Raw genomic sequence first — 25,245 nt, 5'->3', positions numbered from 1 at the left:
AGCCCAGAAAAGGGGAACTTAGACTATACAGTATTTAAAGATGAGGGGTAGAGACAGGCTGTTCACTGTAATTTTGAGGCCATTGAAGGAAAAATTCAATAGTAAGACTGATTACCATTGAAATGACCATCCTTCCTTTCAAAGCACAACAACTAATCATTATTATGTTTATATAGACAGCAGTTATCTTTTTACAACACATATAACTGCAAAATAAAATTAATTAACCTCATTATCCTTTGCCCTAGATGCAGAATCAAAGAAGGGAGGTGAGCTTAATTACCAAGATCATTTAATCAAGCCTGAGCCAGACATGGGGGAGATCCCCATTATCTTAGCTTCCCCCATTTCCTTCACCACCCTCTTCTTAGGGTAAGAGATGGCCAGCAGGCCATAGTCTGGCCTAGGAAGCCTACAGAGAGGCACCACCAAGAGGAGCCTTGTATTCTGTCTAGACTGGACAAGAACAAAGCCAGTGAAAGTCGGCTTTCTTTTAGGAAGCCGGGGTCAGCCATTATGCCTTCATCACTGACCAGGCAAACACTTCTCAACTGTGTTTTCCATAAAATCCCAGTAGAGCGCTTGCACGCACACTCAAAACAATGGCCCTGAAGCTGTTAGGTCAAGGGAACTGTTGCCTTTCGATCATCACACGCTCTTGGGGTTCCCAATATTTTCATTATAATTTTTTTCTTCTTTTTGTGTTTATGTGAGTCTGTGCTCTAGGTGTATATGTATGTGCATATGAAGTTACGTGTATATACATAAACATGTGGAGGCCAGATATGATGATTGTGTCTCTCTTGGTCACAGGAAGCAAGGTCTCGTGCTGGAACAAGCTTGCCGACTCAGCTTATCTAACCAGCGTGTTGGCTCAGGGAAGCTCTTCTCCTTCCTGAGGGCTGGTATTACAGGCTAGCTGCTGTGCCCACATGGCTTTTGCACAGGTCCTGAAGATCTAAACTGTAAGCTTCACACTCCTGCAGCAAGTGCTTTCTCCACGGAACCATGTCCTCAGCCCTCACCAGAGACAGGCTTTCACTTGTCCACCACTAAGACACTGGGCAAGGCCAGAATGTGCAGTCTGACTCCAAGGAGAGCAGCAGAGAAAAGGGCCGTTTACAGGGTCCATACCTGCTACCCAAGTACCTAGCCACGGTGCTGCTTCTTAGGCAGCCCCGTCAGAAGTGCTAAGAACAAGAGAATTGATGTCAGAACTTACCACATAGGCAAGGTGTGACCTGGTGATTATGGCCGTGTGTTGACTAGCAACCGTCATGCTCAGGGAGGAGCCGGGGGCCAGCCTGGGCCCTCGGTTCTCTGATGGGGACACCTCCACTTTTACTTCTGATGTTGTCACTGTCAGGCCATCTGTGACTGAGATCTCCAGGCTGTCCTCCCACGCAGAGGACCCATCATGTACGTACTGCAGAACGTTTCTCTCGACTTCATCATATGTAAAAGTGTCACCTTCCAAGGAGAAAACAAACCCAGACCTGTAAAGCCAGTGGTTTCTGGGAATAACATTTCTCATTCATACAGCACCTTTGCTCTCCTGATTATTTTAAAATGCAACTAGAATCATAAACTCTGGGTCTCGGAAGTTGATGAATCTAAGCATCCATCCAACTTAGGATTCCTTAGGACATCACCATGGAGACAGGGTGGCTTAGGCCCTCCTTGCCCATTCTCAAGGTGAGAGGCTGTTTGACAAGGTAGCTATTTTCTCTGGGTGATAGCCTTAGTGTGTTTCGTTTTTTAAGGTACTAAATCATATTGAGCTAAGACTGGGCTCTGGGTGAACATTCATCACTCCTCGTTCTAGAAAAACAAAGAACACACTTACATCCTTCCTGATTGTTCCTCTGATCTAATCAAGGTACTGGACATTTCTTGAAGACTTAAGAGATTGTACGCTGATCCATCAGGTGCATTATTTAAATTTGGGTGCTTAAGGTTCTGGTTTTTTTTGTTTGTTTTGTTTGTTTGTTTGTTTGTTTGTTTGTTTTAATTGAAAATGTGAAAATACATTTGAGGGCTCAGAGCTTTGGCTCTGTGGTTGTTTAGCGTATGCTAGGCCTTTCTTTTGGGCACTAGCATTGAGAGGGAAGTTGTTGCTTGATGTTAAAAGTACAAATGGCATAGCTCAGAGTACTCGTTTATAAACATCATCACAACAGACAAAACAGGTAGTGTGAAAAGTTTTAGGATCACAGAGGTTTGTAGATAAAAAAGTTAAAAACAATTCAAATCAATTCAATACTTTAAAGTGTAGGTTTGATTAGAAATTTAGAAAATGTAATTCACAAGTACTAAAATTGCTCCAAGTTGCTGGGCCGTCATGATTCCATAGAACATGGCTGTGGAAATAGATTTGGGAATGGTCTTCTGGAATGTTCTTTGGAGTTCCATCTTCTGCAGATTCCTTGCTATAATGGTTAGTCATCAATGCTGAGGCTGAGAACTTCGCTGCTTTTCCATCTTAGCATCTACCCCCTCAGTGAACAACTTCAGTATCACCAATGCTGATGGGCACTGCCCCTAACAATAGCTGTAACTCTCTACCAACACCTTCAGATGCCATGGACCACATACGAGTGCCGGTTGAAAGCCTCACTGGGGCAACAGGACTATGACGCACAGGTTAAATGCAACACTGAGGCAACAGGACAAGGGCGGCTTTACGCTCCTCCTGGGATGATGCAAAGCAGTCCTAATGATGATTCCTTTTTCATTACCCTAAAAAGTTGCCTTTGGGACTCCCAAGAGCCTATTAGTTGTTCTTTAAATTTTTAATCTGCATTTTAGGGCAAAGACTTACCCCACTGGGGAAATTCAGAACATATCTAAAAAGTAGCCATTTCAAGAATTTGAGAAAGCACAGATTATCGAAGTGAGAATATTTATTTTGATTTATAAAGGCTTACTATTTAAATAAAATCCCCTAGATTCTTATTGTTGTCTATACTCCCTAAGCAGTCAATATATATTTAAAACTATTTTAAGATTTATTTTATGTGTATGAATGTTTTGCCTGCACGAATAGATGTGTACCATGTGTGAGTCTTGGTGAATGTCAGAAAAGGGCATCAGCTCTTTCAGAATTGGAGTTATTGATGGCTGTGAGCCACCTGTGCATGCTGGGAACTGAACCTGCGTTCTCTGACAGAGAAACAAGTGGTCTTAACTGCCTAGCCAACCGTGTAGCCCCAGTATGTAGTACTTATAACCCAGGAAAGCACACTAGATACTATTTTTAAAAACTGGCTATGTGGCCACACTGTTACAGAGTTTATATATCATTTTAAAGTACATCTCTTTTTCTATGGATGAAGAAACATAGAGCTAAAATTACCAGTCTCAGAAAAATAGTGTAAAAATTCATATATAAAAATTAAGAGAACATATGAACCCCCATGAAAAGCTTCTTCTCCATCTTACTGTCTACTCTCTAAGTGAACTAGAGGCTTGTTGGCCCATCTTCCCTGCAGCATCCTCGATTTTAGATCATGACTGGGGCAGGTTGGGGCTGGAGGCACGTGGCAGAGGAAGAAGTCTAAAGTTTAGGCAAAAATGTCACTTCTCCTATCTAATTGACAAACACATTTCACCTTTTTTTTCTGAGTCACATGAAACTAATAATAACTAAAGGAAAAAAGAAAAAAAGGAAATCCCCCAAGCAGGCCAGGTACAGAGAAAGTGGCTACCTGCAGCCATGGTCACCGAGGACTTTGCCGTGTACTTCACGAGCATGCCATGCTGAGGAGACTTCTGAAGCTGGAAGAAGAGCTCTTCTGGCACCACCTGAGCATCTCTCACTAACAACTGCAGGCCTGTGGGAAAGAGAAAGAGAATCTCACCATAGATCAACACCACAGGCCAGCTGCGGGTCCAGCAGCCAGTAACACAACCCATAATCACGGTGAAGATGAGACCAGCCCACCCAGCAGTTACAAGTAGGGTCTTTCTAAAGTTTCCTTACAAGTAGGCAGCTCAGAGTTCAGAGTATCCTTTCCTCCCATCCAAATGAGGGCAAGCACACAGGCCAGTCACAGGCCTGTCCTGACTCATCTCTTTCAGAAATATCCACAACTGGTCTTGCTTTTCATCTTATGCCCCTTATTTTCCTAAGTCTAGTAAGAGAGCCAAGTTTCATGATGGCTGCTCTACCATCAAGGAAGCAATGCATAGCATAAAAATGACTTTCAATGTTGTCTACACGTTTGTTTATAATACTGCTTACAAATAATTTTTGGTTGAATTATAAGCGTTAGACAATTAACTTCAGGACCACATGTAGACAATTAACTTCAGATCCACATGTAGAAAACACATATGGATCTACAGAGTGTACATTTAATGAAGTATCACAGTGTGTTCCTTTCACCATTAAAATGTCCTTGATTTAAAAAAATAATTCATAAATCTGTAAAGAATAAACATATTTATAACTAAATAGAATCGTGCACACGATAGGCAGCCGTCGCTCCTCGGGGCTTCTGAAGGTCGCTGTGATCATTTCTGTTCCCCATCACTTTCTAAACAGAAACCAAAAGCAGTCACTGAAACCTGTTCCCTCCATTCTCTCCTCAGCTCTGTTACTTTACACTGGAGCAAGGATAACAAATCAAACTCCTGGAGGCTGGGAAATAAATTCTGTTTAGCATTCCATCACAAGGCTGGCCTCTGAAGGATCTATTTCCTCCTCTTGCGCTCAGAACTGCTTTTATTTGCATAAGAATAGGTAAGAGGATGGATGTAGGTGGGAGCTCACACACTTCTGGAAGAGGAGGTCACTCGCTGCCTTTTGGGCAACCATTGAGAAGTTTCCACAGGACTGCTGCAGCAATGCAGTCCAATTTCCCAGGCATGCTTCTTTCAGCTCCCCAGTTCTCACCTAAAGAGGTCCGGCCTCCAGGGCTAACTTCCAGCAGGGGAGCCTTGACCTGAAATGCTGGTGGTTGCAGATCAGAGTGCAGCAAGTGAATGGTGAGGGCCATCTCTGGACTCGTGTGCTGCCCATCAGAAACTGGCAAGAGTAAAGACAAAGACACACTCCGAGAAAGCTCTGCTAATTAAGGTTGAAGTCTACCCTTGACTGCATAGCCTTCTGCAGCCTCCGTGCAATATGGAAGACTCCCTTCTATGGCAGGACTTCTTCTCTGACCTTGTCTGGGGAGTTAAAAAAAATCCTCTATCTGGAGAATGTCACATAGCCTTAGTCACATTACAGGTTCAACTTTCTGTCTCCTGATAAGAACCCAGTTCAGCTAGCACCTGAGATTCTTGAAATGCTTCCCCATGCTAATGAGGCATTTTGGTACCCTAAGCCTTCAGCCAATGACCTTTGCCCATCCTGGATGTTTCCACCTCAGACTCCTAAATTATATAAGCCTTGAATCACCCCAAGTAAAGTTGATCTGCCTCCCTGCAGTTGATCCTGCTGACAACATTCACTGTATGTACGCACAGAGCTTCCAATAATTCCACCCCCAACCCCTATTCCTGTTAAGCATCTCTGATGTCTTTGCATTTGTGGACCAATATTAGTCAATGATCCCCAAGGACTGGGAGGAACACACACACACACACACACACACACACACACACACACGAGATTGAGCACATACATGCAAATATAAAATCAACTTGTGGTCTGGTCATCTTTAGCCTATTTCCACAAATACTTAACACTTTGAAAAAATGTTTAAAAAATAGGAAAAGAAGTAACAACGAAGAGCAATTCTATCAAAATTGTTTTTCTGGATTAGACATGAAAGTTCATAAGGACAGAGATGATTTAGAGGCGTGTTAGTGGGAAAAAAATGTAAAATAAGCATTGGAAAAATAAACAAAAAAAGCCTCCTACATGATCTCATACAGCTCAGCCTGGCCTGCAACTCACTATATAGCCAGTGTCTCAACTTCCCAATGGCTATGGCTACAAATATGTGTTCTGAGGGGCTGGAGAGATGGCTCAGTGGTTACAGAAGTCCTGGGTTCAATTCCCAGCAAGCACATGATGGATCACAACCATCTGTTAGGAGATATGATTCCCTCTTCTCGATTGCATTAAGACAGAGCACTCGTATACATAAATACATAAATATACCTTCAAAAAGATAGGTGTTCTCAAGTGGTACCAGCAGACTTCTATTTATGAAAAGATTCCTTGAACCAATTCTTCCTTCCAGTGTCCTAGAAATACTTTCTTTCAAGAACTCCTTTTTAGGAGTGACTCTGTGTCATATTGGTTTTTTTTTTTTTTTAAATAAGGACAGACAACATTTTCTGTCCAAGTGTTTTGCAACATTTGTGTGCAAGTAAGCAGATCCATTTTAATCCTGTCCGTATATACATGACCACAAAGAGAAGACATTGTAGACCACAAAAAGAAGACATGGTAACAAAACAGTGGCCTTATGCTTCATTTCCCTGGCTCATTTCTATCCAAGAAATCATCTTCTATGAGAAATGAAGGCAGAATTGTCCAACCCTTGATTTTCATTTCTGTTTTTTTCCATAACTCAATACTCCTCTGCTCTTCCTAAGGCAGCTGTAGTGAACCCAGGTGCAGTGGATGCTGGTCCATCGGTGTGCGCTCTACCATGGCTACAGAGAAAATGGTGCTGCTGATGGTTTTAAATGACTTTTCACTTGCAGATGGTTTGGTTTGCAGAACAGGTTTCCTTCACTTTCTTCTTGACTTGGCAGCAAGTTAGCAGGAATCTGACATCTCAACTCACAGGAAGCTTGGCTCAGAGATAATGATTTTACTAGAGTTGTTTTAGGTCTGTCTTGGAGACAGATCTAAATGATCGAGACTTTACATGACAGGGTTCCTGTCTGGTACCACAGAAGGGTCAAACAGCCCCTTGGAAGGACAGATGACAAAATCCACATGAAAATGAAGGTTTTGTGGCTCAGGTCATTTTAATAAAGTGTCAAAATAATTGCCACTGTTTCTCTGTGTACATTTAATGTCCTTCTCTTTGGATGATCAAAGATAGAGATTGGGTGACCTTAACGATGAAGGCTTGTGGACCAACATGCACTTTTCTGTTAATTTTAGTCAATTCAGGGCTCTCTTGAGGTTCCTAGGGTCTACACTAAAAGTCTCTGTGTTTAGAAAAAAGAAATAATTGTGAAACCACAGTTATAGTTACTATTGCTTCCACTGGTTTTACTTTTAAGTAGAAAGAGCTCAGGGAGACTTCACCACAGTGGAGGTCAGCAAAGGCTGAACACTGCGAGAGCTTTTGCCCAATCACACAACTGTCCACTGTGAGCAAACACGCCCTTGCCTCTTAGGAGCCAGAAAGCTGTCTACCAGTGTATAATTAGAAATCATGTGACATGGCTGCAGTGTTTTGAAGGCAAATGTAAAAACTGACAATAAAAATATTAAGAATTGCACATCTTCTCCCTCTTAAAGAGTGTCTCTACTATTTTTTTTTTTTTGAGAAACAGTCACACTGCTCATTCGGGTTAAATGTTTCCTGCAGGCCCCATTTGTCTGATGCGTGTTCTTTGCCTAGAGCTGCTCTGCAGGGGGCCTAGGCTTATCATAAAGCCAGTCAAGTCAGGAGCACTGACTGTCTTCTCTTCTGAGCAGATGAACCATACAACGTGCTGTTCACTCTTATTCTGCAGGTTAATTTCAGGGTGTAGTCTGCTTGCTGACTTGGTTCATTATCTGTCCAGTTCTCTATCCCCAAAGTCCTTTCAAAGAGGTGGCTGCCTTTCGACTAGATTCCAAAATTCTGCCTAAAACACACACACACACACACACACACACACACATATATCTTGGACTGAAAACAAGATAATTTAAGATCAGCCCAAGACCCATTTCCTTTAGCTTTCATTAAGCTAAAGGATCATTTAATTTCAGGTCCTGGGAAAGTTACTGTTGACCTTCCACCTCTTCAAGGCTTCTGGTTAAAAGGATGAGGCATGTTGATTCCTTTGCTTTCTGTGACACATCTTTTTATACCTCAGACCATGTAACTATCCCACACTGTAGGTCAGGAGCTTCCAGTAAATACTGTTCTGCCTTTTTCCAGTGATAGGGCATGCAAGATCCTTAGCTTGAAAATGCTGAAAGCATTTGCTGCACCCATCCTTAGAACATTCCTAGGACAATGCTTATTGAAAATTGATTTTACAAAGGAAACAACAGCCACTCATGGATACTGATGGCACGAATCACCTGCAGGTCACTCACTAGAAATTGGCTGTTTATGAACAGTGAGTTCACACAACCATGGTGCAACCCTGAAGCTCACTGCATGATGCTTCCCATCAAAGAGAAAAGAAATGCAGGGGAGTTTGAGTAGAAAAGCTTTTTTTCTGTCCCACCATGTGGGAAGCCACATGAAGTATCCCAGGATCCAAGGATCGTCATTTCAGCAGAATGGCTAATCCCAGTTAAACAGCTGGGTATAAAAGCAGCCATTTTCATTCTAATCTGAGCAACAATAAAGAATAGCCTTCCTCTGTGCTACCTCCACGTCTATGGCAGTATGAAGCAAACTTAGGATGCAGAGATTTCTCGAAGCTCTGGGTCCACAGACTTTTCCCTCCAGAGGCATTTAGTAAGTGACACCATTCAAGATCTCATATAACTAGTACACATCAGCTGGGTGTAACACATGGATGCTTTCATACTAACCATTGTACTGGAGACTGAACATATAATATGATGATAATCTCAATTATGGATGAATTATTTAGGTATGAAGGTATTAGGGGACTGTTCCAAGAACAGGCTGAACTCCAGGTTGTGGACCCCCAACTTTTTTTGATTTTTTTATTAGATATTTTCTTTACTTACATTTCAAATGTTATCCCCTTTCCTCGTTTCCCCTCCGAAAACCCCCTATCTTTTTCCCCATCCCCCTGCTCATCAACCCACCTTCCTGGCCCTGGAAATCCCTTATAATGGGACATAGAGCCTTCACAGGACCAAGGGCCTCTCCTCCCATTGATGTCTGACTAGGCCATCCTCTGCTACATATGCAGCTAGAGTCATGAGTCTCACCATGTGTACACTTTGGTTGGTGGTTTAGTCCCTGGGAGCTCTGGGGGTACTGGTTAGTTCATATTGCTGTTCCTCCTATGGGGCTGCAAACACCTTCATCTCCTTGGGTCCTTTCTCTATCTCCTTCATTGTGAACCCTGTGCTCAGTCCAATGGTAGACTGCAAGCATCCACTTCTGTATTTGTCAGGCACTGGTGGAGCCTCTCAGGAGACAGTTATATCAGGCTCCTGTCAGCAAGCACTTGTTGGCATTCACAAAAGTGTCTGGGTTTGGGGATTGTATATGGGATGGATCCCCAGACCCCCTAACTTTTAAGATCATAACTATTATTGTTTCTCTTCAGTAAATATTAGACAAGTTCCACCAGGGCTTAAATAATATTAACATTTGGCATTCTTGATAGGGTTTTTTTTCTATGAATACAAAAATTAAGCCATTGCTATTTGATTAACCATGTGATTATTTCAGAAGAGACATGTTTCAGGAAAGAAGCCCCATAACATTTTTTAGGAATCAAAAAGGAAGGATTGTAACAGAAGGACACACTCTGGTCTCTAATAAAACGGAGATTAAAGTCTTTACCTGTGAAGTAAAATTTCACTGATTCTGGGAGACCTGAAAGAGCAAAAGAATAAAGTCAGTGTTCTAAACATTTTGGGATCAGAAAGAGAAGGGGAATGTACAAACCATACAACAGTGATTATGGAGGTAAAGATGTTTAAATCTAAACTGTCTGGCTTAAAGAGTGATCAGGAGGTCTTTTTCTCATAAAATGTTGGAATTAGTGATAGCAGCACTAACTTTAAATATAAAAAGGATATTCATACTGGAATAATTTGATGTCACAGCAGTTAGGGTAATTTGTAATACATTCATCCAGATCTTATTTTATCAGTACATAAAATCCTACAAACTGGTGAATGTGGGTAATGTATAATACTGACAGTGTTCAGTGGGGAGGAGGTGGAGAGGTGGGTCAACTCCATTGTAGAACTGAGTGGCATCTGGGACATTGATTTACACGCTGGAACCATGAAAGATTTATTTTGTGGCATTTGTCTCATAGATTAGCCAGGACATGCCTCTTCTATTCTCTCCGAAGAGACTCATGGAACGAAGAAAGTGCAGCAGACTTGGAAATTACTTTAACCACTACTGACATGTTTTCTTTCCTTCTAATCCCAGGATAGCCCAAGTTTCCTGTAAAGTAGGTCTTGTAAAGTAGGGGCTAAGAACCGTGAATACTTCCATGGGCTATTAGTTAAGCAGTTACTAAATACCCCCGGTCCTCCTCTGAGAAGGGCCTCTTCCTGCCCTTAGGGATTTTCAATCTCATTGAGGAGTTTGTCATTTTCTGGACAATTGAACATACACCACATAACCACAAAGACCAGTTTATGTTTACCATAATCAAAAAAGAAACCCTATAATTATTTAACCAGTAGTCAATTTACTCAGAAAAACACCAGCTGCTTTGTTTGAATAAATTTACAATGTAAAAGTAATCCTGCTATTTATAAAGCTACACAAAAGATACTCCTTGAACATCATCAGAAATGGACACAAAGATGTCTAGAGTCACTCCAAGGCACAGAACATGGGGACTGTGCTGACTGCTGGACCCAGAGAGAAGAGAAGAGATGGTAGACAGCGTTCAGTATTCTGCTGCAGTGGAAGGATCTGCACCAGCTTCAGTGAATAACACAATTTCATCAGGTTGTTTCCTACTCAATCTTTGTATTCAGGTTTAGTCTTGGCTTCTTTTGTTCCCCCCACCCCTCAGCATAATATTTGTATTAATTATTTGAGTATTTGTACTCAACCTTTCAAAAGAAAACTTTGTAAGTTTTCCTCTCAAGTCCTGGTGCTCAATGTGGGAAGAACACTTGCATCCATTCCCATTCGAACATAGACTCTACCCTGAGAGACTGCAGTCCACAGAGGACTCAGCTTCCTACTCTGGCCTCCTTGTCAAGTCCATGCTTGTCACTGTGGTGCAAGAGTCCTCATGAAAGCCATTGCCCCAGTGGTTTCAAACACTCACAGTGTTCTTCATGTTCTTAACATGTTATAGACCTTTGTCTATAAACCCAGATCTTTACAGCCTCCATGGAGTATAAAGTCAGGCCTATCTCACCTGTCAGGCCCATTCCTGCCTGCTCTGCTAGACACTGCACATCACAGCAATACCATGGCCTCCTTTGAAATCACTAGGATGCTACATTTTCTTTTCCTCCAGGAATCTTCTCCCCGCATCCCCACGTGCACCTTTAGCTGCGTAAGCCTCTGCCCATCCCCCTTTGTCAATAGCTCCATGCTCAGCCACCTCTTGAATCCTCAGTCCACATCAGCCATTCTGTTTAATGTTACCCCTGAACCTTCCTCCTCTTTCCAGAGTTCTTATCTCAGTCTGCAACTAGGTATTTATTATTGTGAATATTTACCTCATAATCTCTACACTTAGTCTTATAAGCAGGGTAATGACTCTTTCTGCTTTCCATTGTATCTCTGACACCTCATCCAGAGACTGACACACCAGAGCCAATAAAAGTTGGCTGAAAGTATGCCTATGCATGTGAATTCATGATGACGATGATGATGATGAGAGAGAGAGAGAGAGAGAAAGAGAGAGAGAGAGAGAGAGAGAGAGAGAGAGAGAGAGAGAGCTGAGCCCAAGCCTATACAGGTTGGTAGGCCCCAAGTTATTTTGAATAGGGAGAAGAGTGTCAGTGTTGGGAAGCTTTCTGTACACAGGATTTTGGGAAGAGATGGAGAACCAGCCATGAAGATTGAGAGAGACTTGGTGCCTTAAGGCAGAGATAGAAGCATTACCAGCAAATGAGAAGGCCATGATCTCCTGGAGGTGGGGAGGTGCCACAGGAGGGCGATACATGATCTGTCCTTGGTTTATATCTTCCTGAGTGAAATACTGGATGGGAGAGTGAGGCCGGTCTCTGTGTTCAATGATACCTGGAGAAGAAGAGACAGACATAAGTACACACAGCAACTCTTGGATGACGGGAAGGCCAGGCCCACCAAACTTCCCTTGCTAGTGAGTGAGTGAAAATCTTTATCATTCAGGAGCACTGGCTCCCGAGCTGGTCCTATACTACTGCTGTGAAGTTACTCAAGAAATAGACAGATCTGTGGCCAGGTGATGGTTCAGCCAGTAAAGTGATTGCTACGTACGCATGAGGTCCTGCCTTTGAATACCCACCACCCATGGCTAAGCATGACAACACACACCTATGCTGTAATTCCAGTGTTAGGGAGAGAGAGATGGAAAGAACCACTCAGGCTTGTTGTCCACCCAGCCTAGGGAATGTCCAGGTTAGTGGGTAAAGCAGCTCCACTAAGAAGGTGGACAGCAAGAGACACCCGATGTTTACCTCTAGCCTTCAGAGGCACATGTGCTGTGCACTCGCACACATCTGCACATACTGGAGCACGTGTACATAAATATGCACACGCATCTAGATGACAGATGGATAGATGGGTAGATAGATGATGGATAGATAATGGGTGAATAGGTAGATGATGGATAGATAGATGATGAATAGATACATAATGGATGGGTAGATAGAAGATAGGTGATGGATAGATATATAGATAATAGATAAATGATACATACATACATACATACATACATACATACATACAAGATCGAGAAAGCAAGAAAGAATGAGAGAAAGAGAGACAGAGAGACAGAGATCCAAATAGTCTTCATTGTGGTTCAGAGAACATAAACTATGCATGGTGAGGTGTAACTCATTACACGTGATTTTCTGTAAGTGAACTACATGGTGCTGTCACTATGAAACTTCCAACTGAGTCTCCTAAGACAGTGGGGCCAAAATTATCTTCTGATGGTGTGCTAAGGAAACACTTTCCTAGACTTCCTTTTAATTTCAGCCCTCCTCTATTTTTGTGATGATCTTAGTACCACAGGCATGGGTCTTGACTGTTCTACGTCAGACCTAGGCTTATAGTTAGCACTCAGTTTATAATCAAAGCTTTCATGGCTGCAGGTTGGCCTGCAGTTCAGCAACTTTTCAGGCACGGAACTATACTGTGCTCATCTCTCCTGTATTTAGAAGGGAACACGTGAGGGTTTTGGTGTTGAACTAACCCACCTTCGGAGATGGGCAGTCATTCTGCAGGAAGCAGCCTAGACCAGCCTGAAAACTTAAACCATGTGGGGGAGGGGGGGCCTCTAGATACAACGTAATGTTTTTTAATTTCCTTAGCTTTTATCAAAGGGCAGTGGAGTTTCATTATTACTCTTTTTCTTTTGGGGGATGTGGTAGGGAGTAGGCTTCCTGCTTGTGAGAGAGGCAGTCTCAGAGGCAGGAGCAGAGCTGCCGCTTTGGAAAATGGCCTCCCTATGACCTCTCCCAGTACAGGCTTCTTAGCTAAGCCCAGCATTAAGAGAACTAGAGGCTGGAGGCTGATGACAGGTGCCACCTGGCCTCTGACTGTGGTTACATGTTTCCATTTTTTTTTCCTATGTGAAGAGGGACTTATCCAACTGGAGAAGGCACTGAGTTCATGCGGTTCATGGCCCTTTAGGTTTTGACAGACACTCTAGTCAGAAGCACTTGTTCATTTTGATCTGTTTGCCTGTCCAAACTTCTTCTGGGCCCCTTTCAGACAATGCCTGTGTGTGTGTCTAGTTCTTGAAGTGGGCCAGAGGGGGACACAATGACTCTGGTACAGCTCTCTCAGAGCACAAGACAATATACAGCCTGCTTCCTCTTCTTTGTAAACCAGAAAACACAAGCACGGATCATGAATATCAGTACCTCTTTAACCCTCCATACACATCGCTGTATAAAGAATCAGGCAAAAGCCCAGAGGTTTTAGGACTGGTCCAGCATCACAAGGCAAGAGCAGCATGCCTCAGAAACCCCTTCACTGCATACCTTACCTTGATTTGGATGCAGAGGTACGGTGATGTTGTATATAATCTTTCCACTGGGACTCTCTGCCTTCACGAAGGATAAGGACTGGGGCTGAATAACACTTAGGCCATCTTCACGAGCCTGGATGGAATGGAGAAAGCAAGAAAAATCAGAAGCCTGATGATAACAAGAGCCAGAGGCAAAACCACATCTTATAAAGAAAACAAGACCAAGTTTGCTCTGGGTTTTGGTATTAGTTTCATTTGTCAAGATCATCTCCATAATCTAAATGAAGGATCTGGTCTCTCTCACGCTGTGAATGTGGCCAGCCCAGAAGACTTTCAGGAGATCCAGGCCTGAGTAGGATTCCTTATTCTGAGTCCTTCATCCCTCAACGCCATCAAATTTATGTCAGAGCATGCTATTGGTATCCTAATATAATAATAGCTTCCCCAGATGGAACCTGCAGTCGAACACTTTGAGAAAAGTGTTTGCGAAGGCACCACGGCTGGTCATTCACAGTTGGCTCTGCTCCACTGACTTCACAGGCTAAAAGTGAATCTGGCATCCACTGAGAGGGCCAGGCTGAGAGGTTGAAGTCTTAGCCCCACGAGGTTCTTTGGGGGACTCCTGTGCCCCAGGCCTCAATGGGAACTGTTCAGCATTTGGGCTTCAAGGGGCTAAAGATGAGCCCAGTTCCAGCACCAAAAGTGGCTAGCCACTTACATTCAAGACATCCTCTTATCAAAGCACAGGAGCATCCCCCTTGTTATCTTCGCTTCTACTGTACTGTTCGGAGGAACTAAATTCCCCCATTCTCTTCTACCTTTCAATGAACAAGGTGGAACAGTGTTAACTGGACAGTGTGTCTGCAGCTTGTTCCACCCAGATGGTGTTTCCTCTGCTCATATTCACAACTCAGACAACACTCAGAAACCCAGAGGGTCAGATTCTCATCTCCTGCACAGCAGCGAGTTGAGGACAGCTGTCACAAAACCAGTGTGTCAGCAAGTAAAGGGAACACTAGTGTGAGCCTGGGTCTGGGCTTGGGTCACAGGTGCTGTGTCAAAATGACACAAAGCAGCCTGCTCACTGCAGACTCTTCTGGACTGACCCTGAAGGTAGAGTAGAGTTTGACATGCTCTTGTGCCTTTAAAGCCCTCCTCCATTCAGAAGGAATTTCCCCATTTAGAAGAGGATTAAGCAGGGCTCACTCCTGCTTATAGGAGGGTGTGGTATTCTTATTTTTAACCATAAAACGCTGAGGGCTCCAGTTGCTCTGTAATTGTCCCAAAGGCATAGCTGTCCCAGGGAGAGGCAGCGTCTGCAGGTTAGGACAATCCCCTACAGTAAAGAGTCACATTTCAGGCACTTGCACAGGTCTGGAATGTAATGAGCAAGAAAATTAGAATTTCCAACAGCAGCTGGTCTCCCCCACCCTGCTATGCTAACATAAAACAAGTAAGGACAACAAATTAAAAATATTTGCCCCATAAAAGATGTTTACAGACCATCCATGTAGGTACCGATAAATAGACAGAAAGTGCAATTTCAGCACCATGCTCAGCATGGTTTAGCCTCTTCCAATGTCAAAAACCACTATAATCAAATATTCTCAAAGTGCCATGCAATGTGTCTGAAAATTCATATGCTTCTAAACAATAAAATGATAAGAAGAAAATTGTTATAAACATAGGACTACTGAAAAGGGGAACAGGTTCTAGCCAAGACATTCTATTTTGGAACTTAAAGAGCCCATCTCTTTACCGATCAAAATAGACATTACGTAGAAAATGGGAAGACTTAATTTCCTAAAGCAATATTGAAGCTGTGATACATCAAATTAGTCAATTTTAATTATTTGGAATACCCAATACTCACCAATTAAAGACATCAAAAAGTGGGAGATTAAGCTTCATGGAAATAATTATAGAAGCTATTTTTTTTTAAATAACATCTGGCCAAAGATTAAGAATAAGAGTTTTTATCATACTCTATCACCTCTGACTACATCTAGATTCCAAGTCCTTTTCCCTCTGAGGTTCCCGCTCTGCTCTGGGCCAGCCTCTCCCTGACACTCACAATGGCTTCACGGGGCTCTCACCTTCCCTATTGGCTGTTCTCAGCCATGGTACCAGGAGGACATCAGATCTTGTTCCTCACCTGTCATGGCTTTCCACAACATGAAGTATAGAAGTCAGGTTCCCACAGAAATATTATATGTTCCAGATGCCTTTTGTAAACCCATCCCAGATTCAGGCTGCCATTCCTACTATCCCCCTGACCTCAATGAAAGGCACAGCTGTATTCTTAGGGGTCTTTGTGTATTTTGATTGGCCTCGTCTCTACAATCTCTCCATATTTAATTGCCCTTTGGCTTTCTAATCATCTTAACTGTTGCTAAGTGTAGAGTACTGTTAACTATAAGGCATGATGCTCTACAAAAAAATGTGGTAGAATCTGCCACCTTAGAAAACCTAGACTCCACATCCACCAAGTATATTCTCCTCTGTCCCTTCCTCTCCTCGCCACCCTGGAAACCACCGCTCTGCTTTCCTTTCCTACGAATCTGACTATCTTTCCGTTGCTGTACAAGGGGAGCCAGATCTTATTGGTCTACATCGTTCTTAGCTTATTTCCCTTTGAATGTTTAGAGGCTAATCTAGGTTGCACCTTATGACGGGACTACTTTTTTTTTGTATGGCTGTATCATATTGTATTGTGCAAGTGCACATGTACATCCACATGCACACACATCACACTGTAGTTCCTTTATCGCTTTTGTCCTCTGATGGACACTCAGGTTATTCCCAGTTCTCAGCTACTGTGAAGAATCGTCTGGGGCTTGCTAGAATTGCAGATTCGCGACTCCACAACCAGATTTACTGAATTAGAAAACTCAGAGTGAGTGCTAATGTATTTTAATAACTCTCCAGGTGGCTCCAAAACGTACTTAAGTCTGAGACCTTAAGAACCCTGATCTAGAAATAATTATACTCAACCGCTCAGCTCCTCTCCTAGAGGAAGCCCCTGTGACTCTCCCATGCTTCATTACACAAGGCACCCTCCTACTTGGCTCCGGAATGGTTGCTCTGCTGTGGCCTCGAGCACAGTAGGACTCCCTTGCTTATTTATTTGCCTAGCTACTCCTAGATGCAAAGATCCTTGAACTAGAAACTGTGTTTTAAGGTCACCAACTCTCCAGCATCTTCTTCAGCACTTGTCATGGGCACCCAGAGAAAATACCGAATACGCACAGGCAGACTCCTTTCAAACACACCTGTGAAATATTTGTGTGGACGATATAAAAATATTTCATCTGTATTTACCCCATGTCTTTACAATTTACCAAATATGTGCAAAGCTTCAGTGTTCAGAGGAGTTCAAACCACTGAACTGCGGCTGCATTTTGTCACACATAACAAGCATGCCTTACAGTTACAGCCCTAATTAACGTCAAAAGGAATATCAACTCTGTATGTTCTAAGTAATGTAGGCTAAATCACATTTTACAGTAAACTCACTTTTGAGAAATGCAAGGTTCAAACAGACAGACCCACTCTGCAAGTGTGCCGCCAGAGATTAAAGCTGAAGTCTCTTTAGAAGACCATGGCAAAGCAAATGGCAGGGCCTCCATGGCTTCTGGCCCATTTCTTTACCCCCACTCTAAACTCAAAATAACAGTGCTGTCTTTGCATTTGGCAAGAAATGTGTATGCACTTTTTTTTCCTTACAGTTTAGAGAAAATTCTGATCCAAGTTTCTCCAGTCAGAATGATGAATTATAGACTTTATAATGCTGCTGAATTATGATTTCTTTAAATTACAGTTTACGCTGGAAATGCCGATACTAGCTATTCATTAAAAACTTTCTGCTTTCCCCCTTTGTGTCTCTGTCATTCCCAGTCCTGTAATTTCTGAAACTATCACTGTTTTCTTTGTTGTGGCTCAAGGCTGATATCTTACCTCAAAGTGTAATTATGTGGGTGTTAACTAAAACGTGGACCCATAATAATTAATTTACAGGGTTTTGCATGCTCATGGCTGTGTCTGAAAGAAAAATCTAGCATTCTACCTACCCTAGAAATGGGGTTACAGTAGATTTAGTATTTCCTGCTTGTCTTAGCTGAGCTTTATAGGCTAATCCAGGTGGTACCATCATCCTTCATGCAATCCAGGCATTGCCACTGTAATATGATGTTGACATCGACAATATTTATGTTCAAGAATCATGCAATTGAGTCATTAGAATAGCACTAGGAAAATCTTAGTGTTTTAGGCTAGCTTATGATTTTGTGTCTGGGCTGCCTTTCATGTATCCCATGGGCCATGGATGGACATAAGCGCCAGATCTTTGCATGGGTCACATTCTTTTCCACAGAACATGCAAGGCCTTCTGGGATTGGGTGTAATGATCTTCGCACCTCCAATATGCTCTCCTCATTTCTCCAGGGCATCGCACTATCTGCTATTTCTCAGCCACCATTAGCTTTTTCACCTCAAGGTCTTCCATGTGCTCTGAACACCCTTGGCCATTCCTTCCTCTATCCTACCTTCCTTCCTCGCCCCAATACTCACTTGGATAACTGGTTGTTATTAATTTCTCTAGACTTAGCACTGACACCACCTTCTCCAGGAAGCTTACACTAGAAAGCCAGCTTCTTATAGAACTTTAATACACAAGGAACAGCTTTTCCAGCTAGGTGGCGCTATAACTGGCAGAATAAGCACACCCTAGAGGTGTATTAAAACCCAGGAAGGTTCTTTTACATACTCAGGGAGAGGCACTGTAGCTATATGGGGTTCCATAGGAGGCAAGGGGTGATGGTTGGGTGGTCAAGATAGGGTCTACATAATCTTTTATTCTGGGTGGGGCTCTAAGTTCCTTCTTCAGGCTAATAAGAAATGTTTTCCCAGGGCTGTTGTCTGGGTTTTGGGCAAAGCATTTACTATATCCCACACCAGGGCACTGGCTCACTTCGCTTCTGCATGAGTGAGCACTTTGTTCAAGAGGGAAACATTAGCCCTCCCATCCAACTCACGGTCATATGGAGAGATGTCCCCAAGGAGAGTTTAGGTGCCTCAGGCGCCTGAGGTAAGATTGCAATGTTGAACATGTGACTTTCCAGGTGTTCCTGGGCACTGGTGGCACTAGACACCTGAAAAACAAAATCATCATGGTGAGTCTTTCGTTTTCTACTGGGTAGAGCATGTTCACCCTTAATCTCCCTACTGAGCCATCTGCCTCTGAATTCTATATGTGCCAAGCCACAACTCAAATTAAGTATTTCAGGCAGTTTCTAAAGTCCAAGAGAGTATAAATAAGAAAGAAAATATAGAATTTCACCACCTAGAGTAGTTAGTAACACTCTCTTTATTTAACCAATGCTATGATATTTTGCTAGAGTAGTAAACAGTCTTGAAAGTGGATAAATTTTCTGGCTATAGGGTTTACCATGTGTCTATAGCATGATTTTTTTTCACTCCATTCCTTTCACCTATACCTAGTATATATACTGACACATGGACCATTAATCATACATCTCACACTCGTGGCTATACATTAGTAACATTTACAGTTAGGGCAGTGATCACAAACATTATTTGTTTGTTTGGCTTCAAAATGTTGAAAGCTGTGCTGAGGATAGTGGCGACGCCCTTAATCTCAGCCCTAGGGAAGCTAAAGTGATGAATTGGAGACTAAACATAGCTAAGTAGTGAGATCCTGTTAGAAACAAGCCCCCAGACCTGTGGTGGTCTCCATCACTTTCTCTAGCTCCTTCTCAGTGCTACTGGGATGCTGCCTCAAGTCTCTCTTGTCTCTACTGTTTCCTCAGGCTTGTCACACAAATGGTGGAGACTTGTGTAGTTACAGGTGGTTATATGAGTTCTTTACTTTACATAATATGAGAAGGCAGGGTACTGTACCCTGCACCCAATAGGAAAACCATCTTCTCGGCTATCCTCTAGATTAAGTCAGATGCCCACAGGATGGTTTCAAGATAGCCAGGTGTCTTCAAGGAGATGCCAATCGCATCTTGCTGTAAGTGATACCAATGACCACAGCCCTACTTCACTGATCAGCTAGTGTGGGCTTAGCTCTTAATAGCTTTTCAAAAGTGATCTTCCTATTCCCCACAAAGCAATAGTATTATCACACTTTGTACAGAGGAAATTGAAAAAAAAATAGAGCAATGTCTCAAAGTCAGAGTACTAAATAGTTCAGTTGAGTTTATACTCTTGCCATTGGCCAAGATGACCTTGGTAGATTTAAGAAATCAGGAGCTTGGGGGAGATATTCCCTTCTATTGTTAAGGCAAAGAAACAACATTGGTCAGGTTGTGAAACGTGGGTATATTAACAGAGCAAATGAGTCAGAGTAGCTTCCCAGTAAAGACACTGATAGTGAAATACAATGTTAGTGTTTTGCAAACCACATCTTCTGGGACTGCGTCAACAGGATCTGAATACATAGCTAGTTTCTTACACCAAAAATGACTGTGGATGTGCCTGCCGGCTCACTAGATCGACTCTATTTAAAGATGCTACTCGCCTTACATAAATCCCATCATACATGCAAAGTAACAGATGGGCTGCATTGATGGCTCATGACAGCAAATCAGCATTAAAATAGAATTAAATCTATGCAGCTCATTATATTACATTTCCTGCTTTAAAGTGGGGGGGGGGGGAGGAAGGGAAAAAACATTATGATACCATCCTTTTGGTTTAAAATCTTCCAGGTACACTAAGGTGATAAATGGGAAAATTTGCTAACCATTTACTTTAGCACATGGATAAATTGTCTGTGCATTTCAAATCAAAATATAAGGTATGCCTACAAAGTAATGAAACTTTAAAAACAGGCAGCTACACTTTTATGGCCAGGAGAACATCAGCTCAGAGTCGTTTCACACATAGAATAAAGATGCTGTCCCTGTTCAAAATCCCCCAAGCCCCCGCCTCTCAGAATGCTTCCAGAGGGAATTTCCAAATTGTTTTGTTTTTCTTTTTTTTAAGCCAAGCTCTCTACCTCATAACTAATCTTCTTAAGCAAGAACAGTGACGACTCTTTGACCTAGCACACCACAGGTTGGATGGTGTTTAGTTAATTTGTTATAGTGTAAACCCATATGCCTAAAATGATACTCTGTCATTCTTGAGGATATTTCTAAAGAATATCACCAACACTTTGAAAGCTATTTCAGGGTAGGAGTTCTGTCATGTTTTATGTAAGAAATGTGAAGACTCTATAGGGAACCACCTTCTAAGTAGTAATGTTCAGGCGTATGTCATAAATCTAGTGAGCAATCTTTGGTTTGAGACTGGGTTTCATGTATCTCAGGCTGGTCTTGAACTTGTTACGTAATGGAGGCCCTTGAATTCCTGATCTTTGCACTTAGAAAGTGCTTAGAAGTATAGATAAATACATGCCGCCATATCTGTCTTAAGAAGTCCTCTTTCTTTTCCCCTTTCCCTAAATCAGAAGCTTCTTGCTTATTTTCCAATATTTTATTTCACTCAGTAATCAAATTGCAAGGCAATCTGTTGTCATTTTAAGCAGGTGCTTAGAATCCCTTTCCAGGGAGAGCCTCCGTAGTGACAACACGCGGTCTTGACCCCTGTGAAGGGGAAGGCAGATCTGTGGGGTCTAGTTTGCTGAGGTGACTTCTTTTGATTGAGGTCTTTGCCTCAATCCTGACTCATTCTCTGAGGACCACTGCCATCCCAGGTGCTGAAATTGAGAAGTTAACTGGAGCAAAGGGCACAGAGCGTTTGTTCACTTTCATACATTTGATGTGCTGAAAATAACCTCATTTTAATAGTCTCCATATTTCTATCAACCGTCTCTTTGGAAAAGCACATGATTTATGCAATATAAATTAGTCAGGCACCAAAGACACACATGCCTGGCATTAGAAGTGGAGTACATCCTTAGGTGAAGGAAAACTGTGACTTGAAGGGGACACCAAGTGGGCTGATCACCGTGAGCAGATTTATTTCTTGATGTCTTATAGAATTCTCTGTTCTGTTTAAACAGCTTCTCACACACCGTCCCTTATTTCTTAGCATTTCTGTCTAAGTTTTTCTTCTAAGTCCTTCTTGCTATAGTTGTGTCTCATCCTGTTGTTCTTTTCAAGGAATCAGCATGGCACTCATTTGTCACTCCTGGTGTTGTCAAACGAACCAATTTCTTCTTTTTAGCTCTCCGTGGCCTTTCCGTGTGCTTTGCTAGGCCTCCGAGTCAAGCATTTGGTCTGCCTAGCTCTGTGTTCTCCTACTCAATAATAAGCAGTACCATCAGTTTTCTTGTGAATACAATTTTATATACTTCACGTAAGTCTTCAAAAGTTATTGTCTCCTCAATGGTTCTTAATGGCTCACTACTTTGGTGTTCTTTAAGAACATTTAAACTATACCATGTGGTTTAACAACCATGTTTACCTTTTTGTTATGACTTTGTTTATATCCAGCATCGCCAGACTGAACCTGCTATTCTTTGATATTCTTTAGCTTTTACAGTTCTCCTTATGGTCTGGTCTATCATCAATTTTTAATAAAAGATAATAACAGATCCCTAGGTAGTACCTATTCTTTTTCACCCTAATAAACACATTTACAAAATTCTTAATGCTATGAATTACGCTTCCCTCTTCTAGACAGACAAATTGAAGAAAATGGCCCACGTGGCCTGTGAATGAGGGTGGTTAGGAAGCAGAGGGCACCTGAAAGCGGAAGGAGTCACTCTGCGTGGGGGCTCCCAAGTGTCTGTACCACACAACGCCATCATCGATGTCCTGCTGGGTAAAGGTACTGATGGGGGTTGCCATCCTTCCATCAGGCAGGTGATGCCCTTCCTCCGCAGGACCGGCTGGACTGTCTGCAGGCAGATTCATCAGGAGGACCACCTCCCCTAGAGAAGCAGAGGCCATACTGTTAGAGCTCTGGGGAAAGCGTGTCAGAGACCTCAATCCTTCCCATCATTCCTTCTTTACAAGCTGAAGAAATATGTGTGCCTTGGTCTAAGGTCAGATCACTGTCAGCACTCAATGGATAGAATTGAATTCCCCTGTAGACAGAATTCCCAGGCTCCAATAGCCATTTAAGGGCAGCTAACGCATCGAGTTACTGACTAGCGTCTATTAAAATTCCATAATGAGACTCGAACTGTGGGGGGGCTGCAAATAGACCCATGCTAGCCACTGGATGGATACGTTTCCATATGGAACTTTCTATCTAGTGCAAAATGTATTCTACACAACAGTTTCAGGTTTTAAAAACGACAGAGTGAGCTCAGTGGAAGCTATTCCTGAGAGGATTCTGTCCAGTGGAGATAAGATTGGCTGACATAGCGCACATATAGAAGAGCTGTCCCTGGTAGGACAGTTCAAACCCAACTCTGACTCTCGTAGATTCCTGAGCTGACTCACTGCTAAGGCTCCGTTGCTTGTGTGTAAAGTAAAACCAGCACAGATGGAACATCTGTAATCTAAACACCCACAATCCATACGGACCCAAGACCCCATCCTTTTTGAGCACCAACATAATATCATAGCAGAAAATTCCATACTGGAGCAAACTCACATAACAGGTCATGGTCAAATTTTAGGAGCATTAAAATCACATATTGGATAGATCTCACTAACAGACCATAGTCAAGTTCTAGGAACATCAAGAATACTGTAGAAAGTCCTTTTGAGATGAAGTATATATGTGTATATAAAAGAATTATAAATGATTATGTCTTAGATTTGAGTCTCATCTCTAAGATAGCTTACCACTTACTTGCAAACACTCAAAATTACAAAAAAAAAAAAAACCATATATGAAAAAAAATTCTGGTCTCAAGAATGTTGGCTAAAGGATGCTCAGACTACCAGACACAAACTCTAGAGGCAGCTCGAGACAAGGATGGTGACTCCCACTGTGGGGAGCGGGTGTGGCGGCAGTCCCAAAGGCGCCAGGGACTGCAGCTAAGTCATATGACTTGCACCTGACTTCCTCATATAAGACACAAACATCTTGAGTGCTGCGCAGGTGTACCAGGATACAGGTGAATCCAATTTGGTGGAGATTTGCCCCTGCTGCCCTGATTAGCTGAAGCCTCGTGACTGGCGAGGGGGCGTGGCCTGCGGTGCGTGGATGAGAGAGAGTATAAAAGGAGTGAGAGGCCCAGGGTTCGGGGGAGATATAAACAAGAAGAATCAGGACTGAATAAACTGCTGTTAGAAGGACTGGTGGTCGCGTCGTTCTTGCTGGTCGAGAGCGGGCGCGACATCCCACTGCCACTTCTATGTCTCCATGTGAATGATGTCACCATCTCCTTTAAGATCCGACAGAGGACAGTGGATAAGAGTGGATTTGAATTGAAAGTTCATATTCTTGGCCATGAAACAGTTTGTTACAGTTTTCTGTACATGTGTCAGTATTTGTCTGCCCCTCCATTTGACACATTTTATTTGAACTGAAGCAAGGAAATCTAAATCCAAACACAACCCACCTGTTTTTTAACGCTTATCCCACACCCGAAGCTTCTATCATCTTCAGGTGAGATCACAAATACAGAAGCGTTATAGGAACAATTAAAATTTCACAGGAATATGATTTCGAGTGAAAACCACACAGGAAAGTGGGCAAATTTCTGAAAGCAGGCTGTGTTCTTTACCTAATAATAAACCCAAAACAAGCTACTCTGCCATTTTGATAGGAAAAAGAATGAGAGTGTGTGTGTATATGTGTGTGTGCGCGCATGAGTGCACTCATGTGTGTGTATGTTTGTGTGTGTGTGCATGCATGTGCAAGAGGCAGAGAGAGTGACAGGGGAGCTGAGAGAAGATGGGTAGAGAGACTGAGACAGAGAGACAAACCAGATTTCTATTTTTAAAATGTTATGTAGGCAGATGCCCAAATCTCAATGCACTGGGTGTATTGGATAACTGATAACACATTTATTTTTTCAAAACTGGTAGCATTATTTTCATTACTACAGAGAAACCTGCCTTCTCACTCAAAGTAGATACCCATTCTAATATTTATATGCACTAAATTCAAGTTAGAGATGAGCAAGCCATACCGGGGGCTATTGAAACACTGAAATACGAGGAGGACGACACCACCCTCACCCTTCTTGATTAGAACCATGTGGGGGACTAACTAGTTCTAGTTCTCCTGGGTTACTCTTCCTCTGCTCACAAGTGAACAATTCTACCACAAATGTCTCCTAGTGAAAACTGACATCATAAGACACTGCGAACAGACATGGCCTCCTGCTTACCAGTGTCAATTCAGTTGCAAAAACCT

The 25,245-nt window shown here is 42.5% G+C and overlaps 1 protein-coding gene across 4 annotated transcripts in view; it reads right to left on the bottom strand.

Moving 5' to 3' along the window:
* Positions 1-25,245, bottom strand: part of Fras1 (Fraser extracellular matrix complex subunit 1) — a 410,957-nt gene that overhangs the window by 88,364 nt on the left and 297,348 nt on the right. For all 4 annotated transcript variants that reach the window (XM_006534873.4, NM_175473.3, XM_017320847.2 and 1 more), the window contains 8 exons: positions 22,671-22,858; positions 18,987-19,103; positions 13,972-14,086; positions 11,877-12,014; positions 9,627-9,659; positions 4,898-5,029; positions 3,708-3,833; positions 1,223-1,470 (listed from right to left, as the gene is read on the bottom strand). In XM_006534873.4, the coding sequence (XP_006534936.1) occupies positions 1,223-1,470; positions 3,708-3,833; positions 4,898-5,029; positions 9,627-9,659; positions 11,877-12,014; positions 13,972-14,086; positions 18,987-19,103; positions 22,671-22,858 (1,097 nt within the window). The remainder of the gene's footprint in view (positions 1-1,222; positions 1,471-3,707; positions 3,834-4,897; positions 5,030-9,626; positions 9,660-11,876; positions 12,015-13,971; positions 14,087-18,986; positions 19,104-22,670; positions 22,859-25,245) is intronic.

This window comes from Mus musculus, chromosome 5 (assembly GCF_000001635.26).
Source record: "Mus musculus strain C57BL/6J chromosome 5, GRCm38.p6 C57BL/6J".
In the NCBI taxonomy this organism is placed as follows: Eukaryota; Metazoa; Chordata; class Mammalia; order Rodentia; family Muridae; genus Mus; species Mus musculus.
This window is presented reverse-complemented; position numbering and strand designations above follow the sequence as displayed.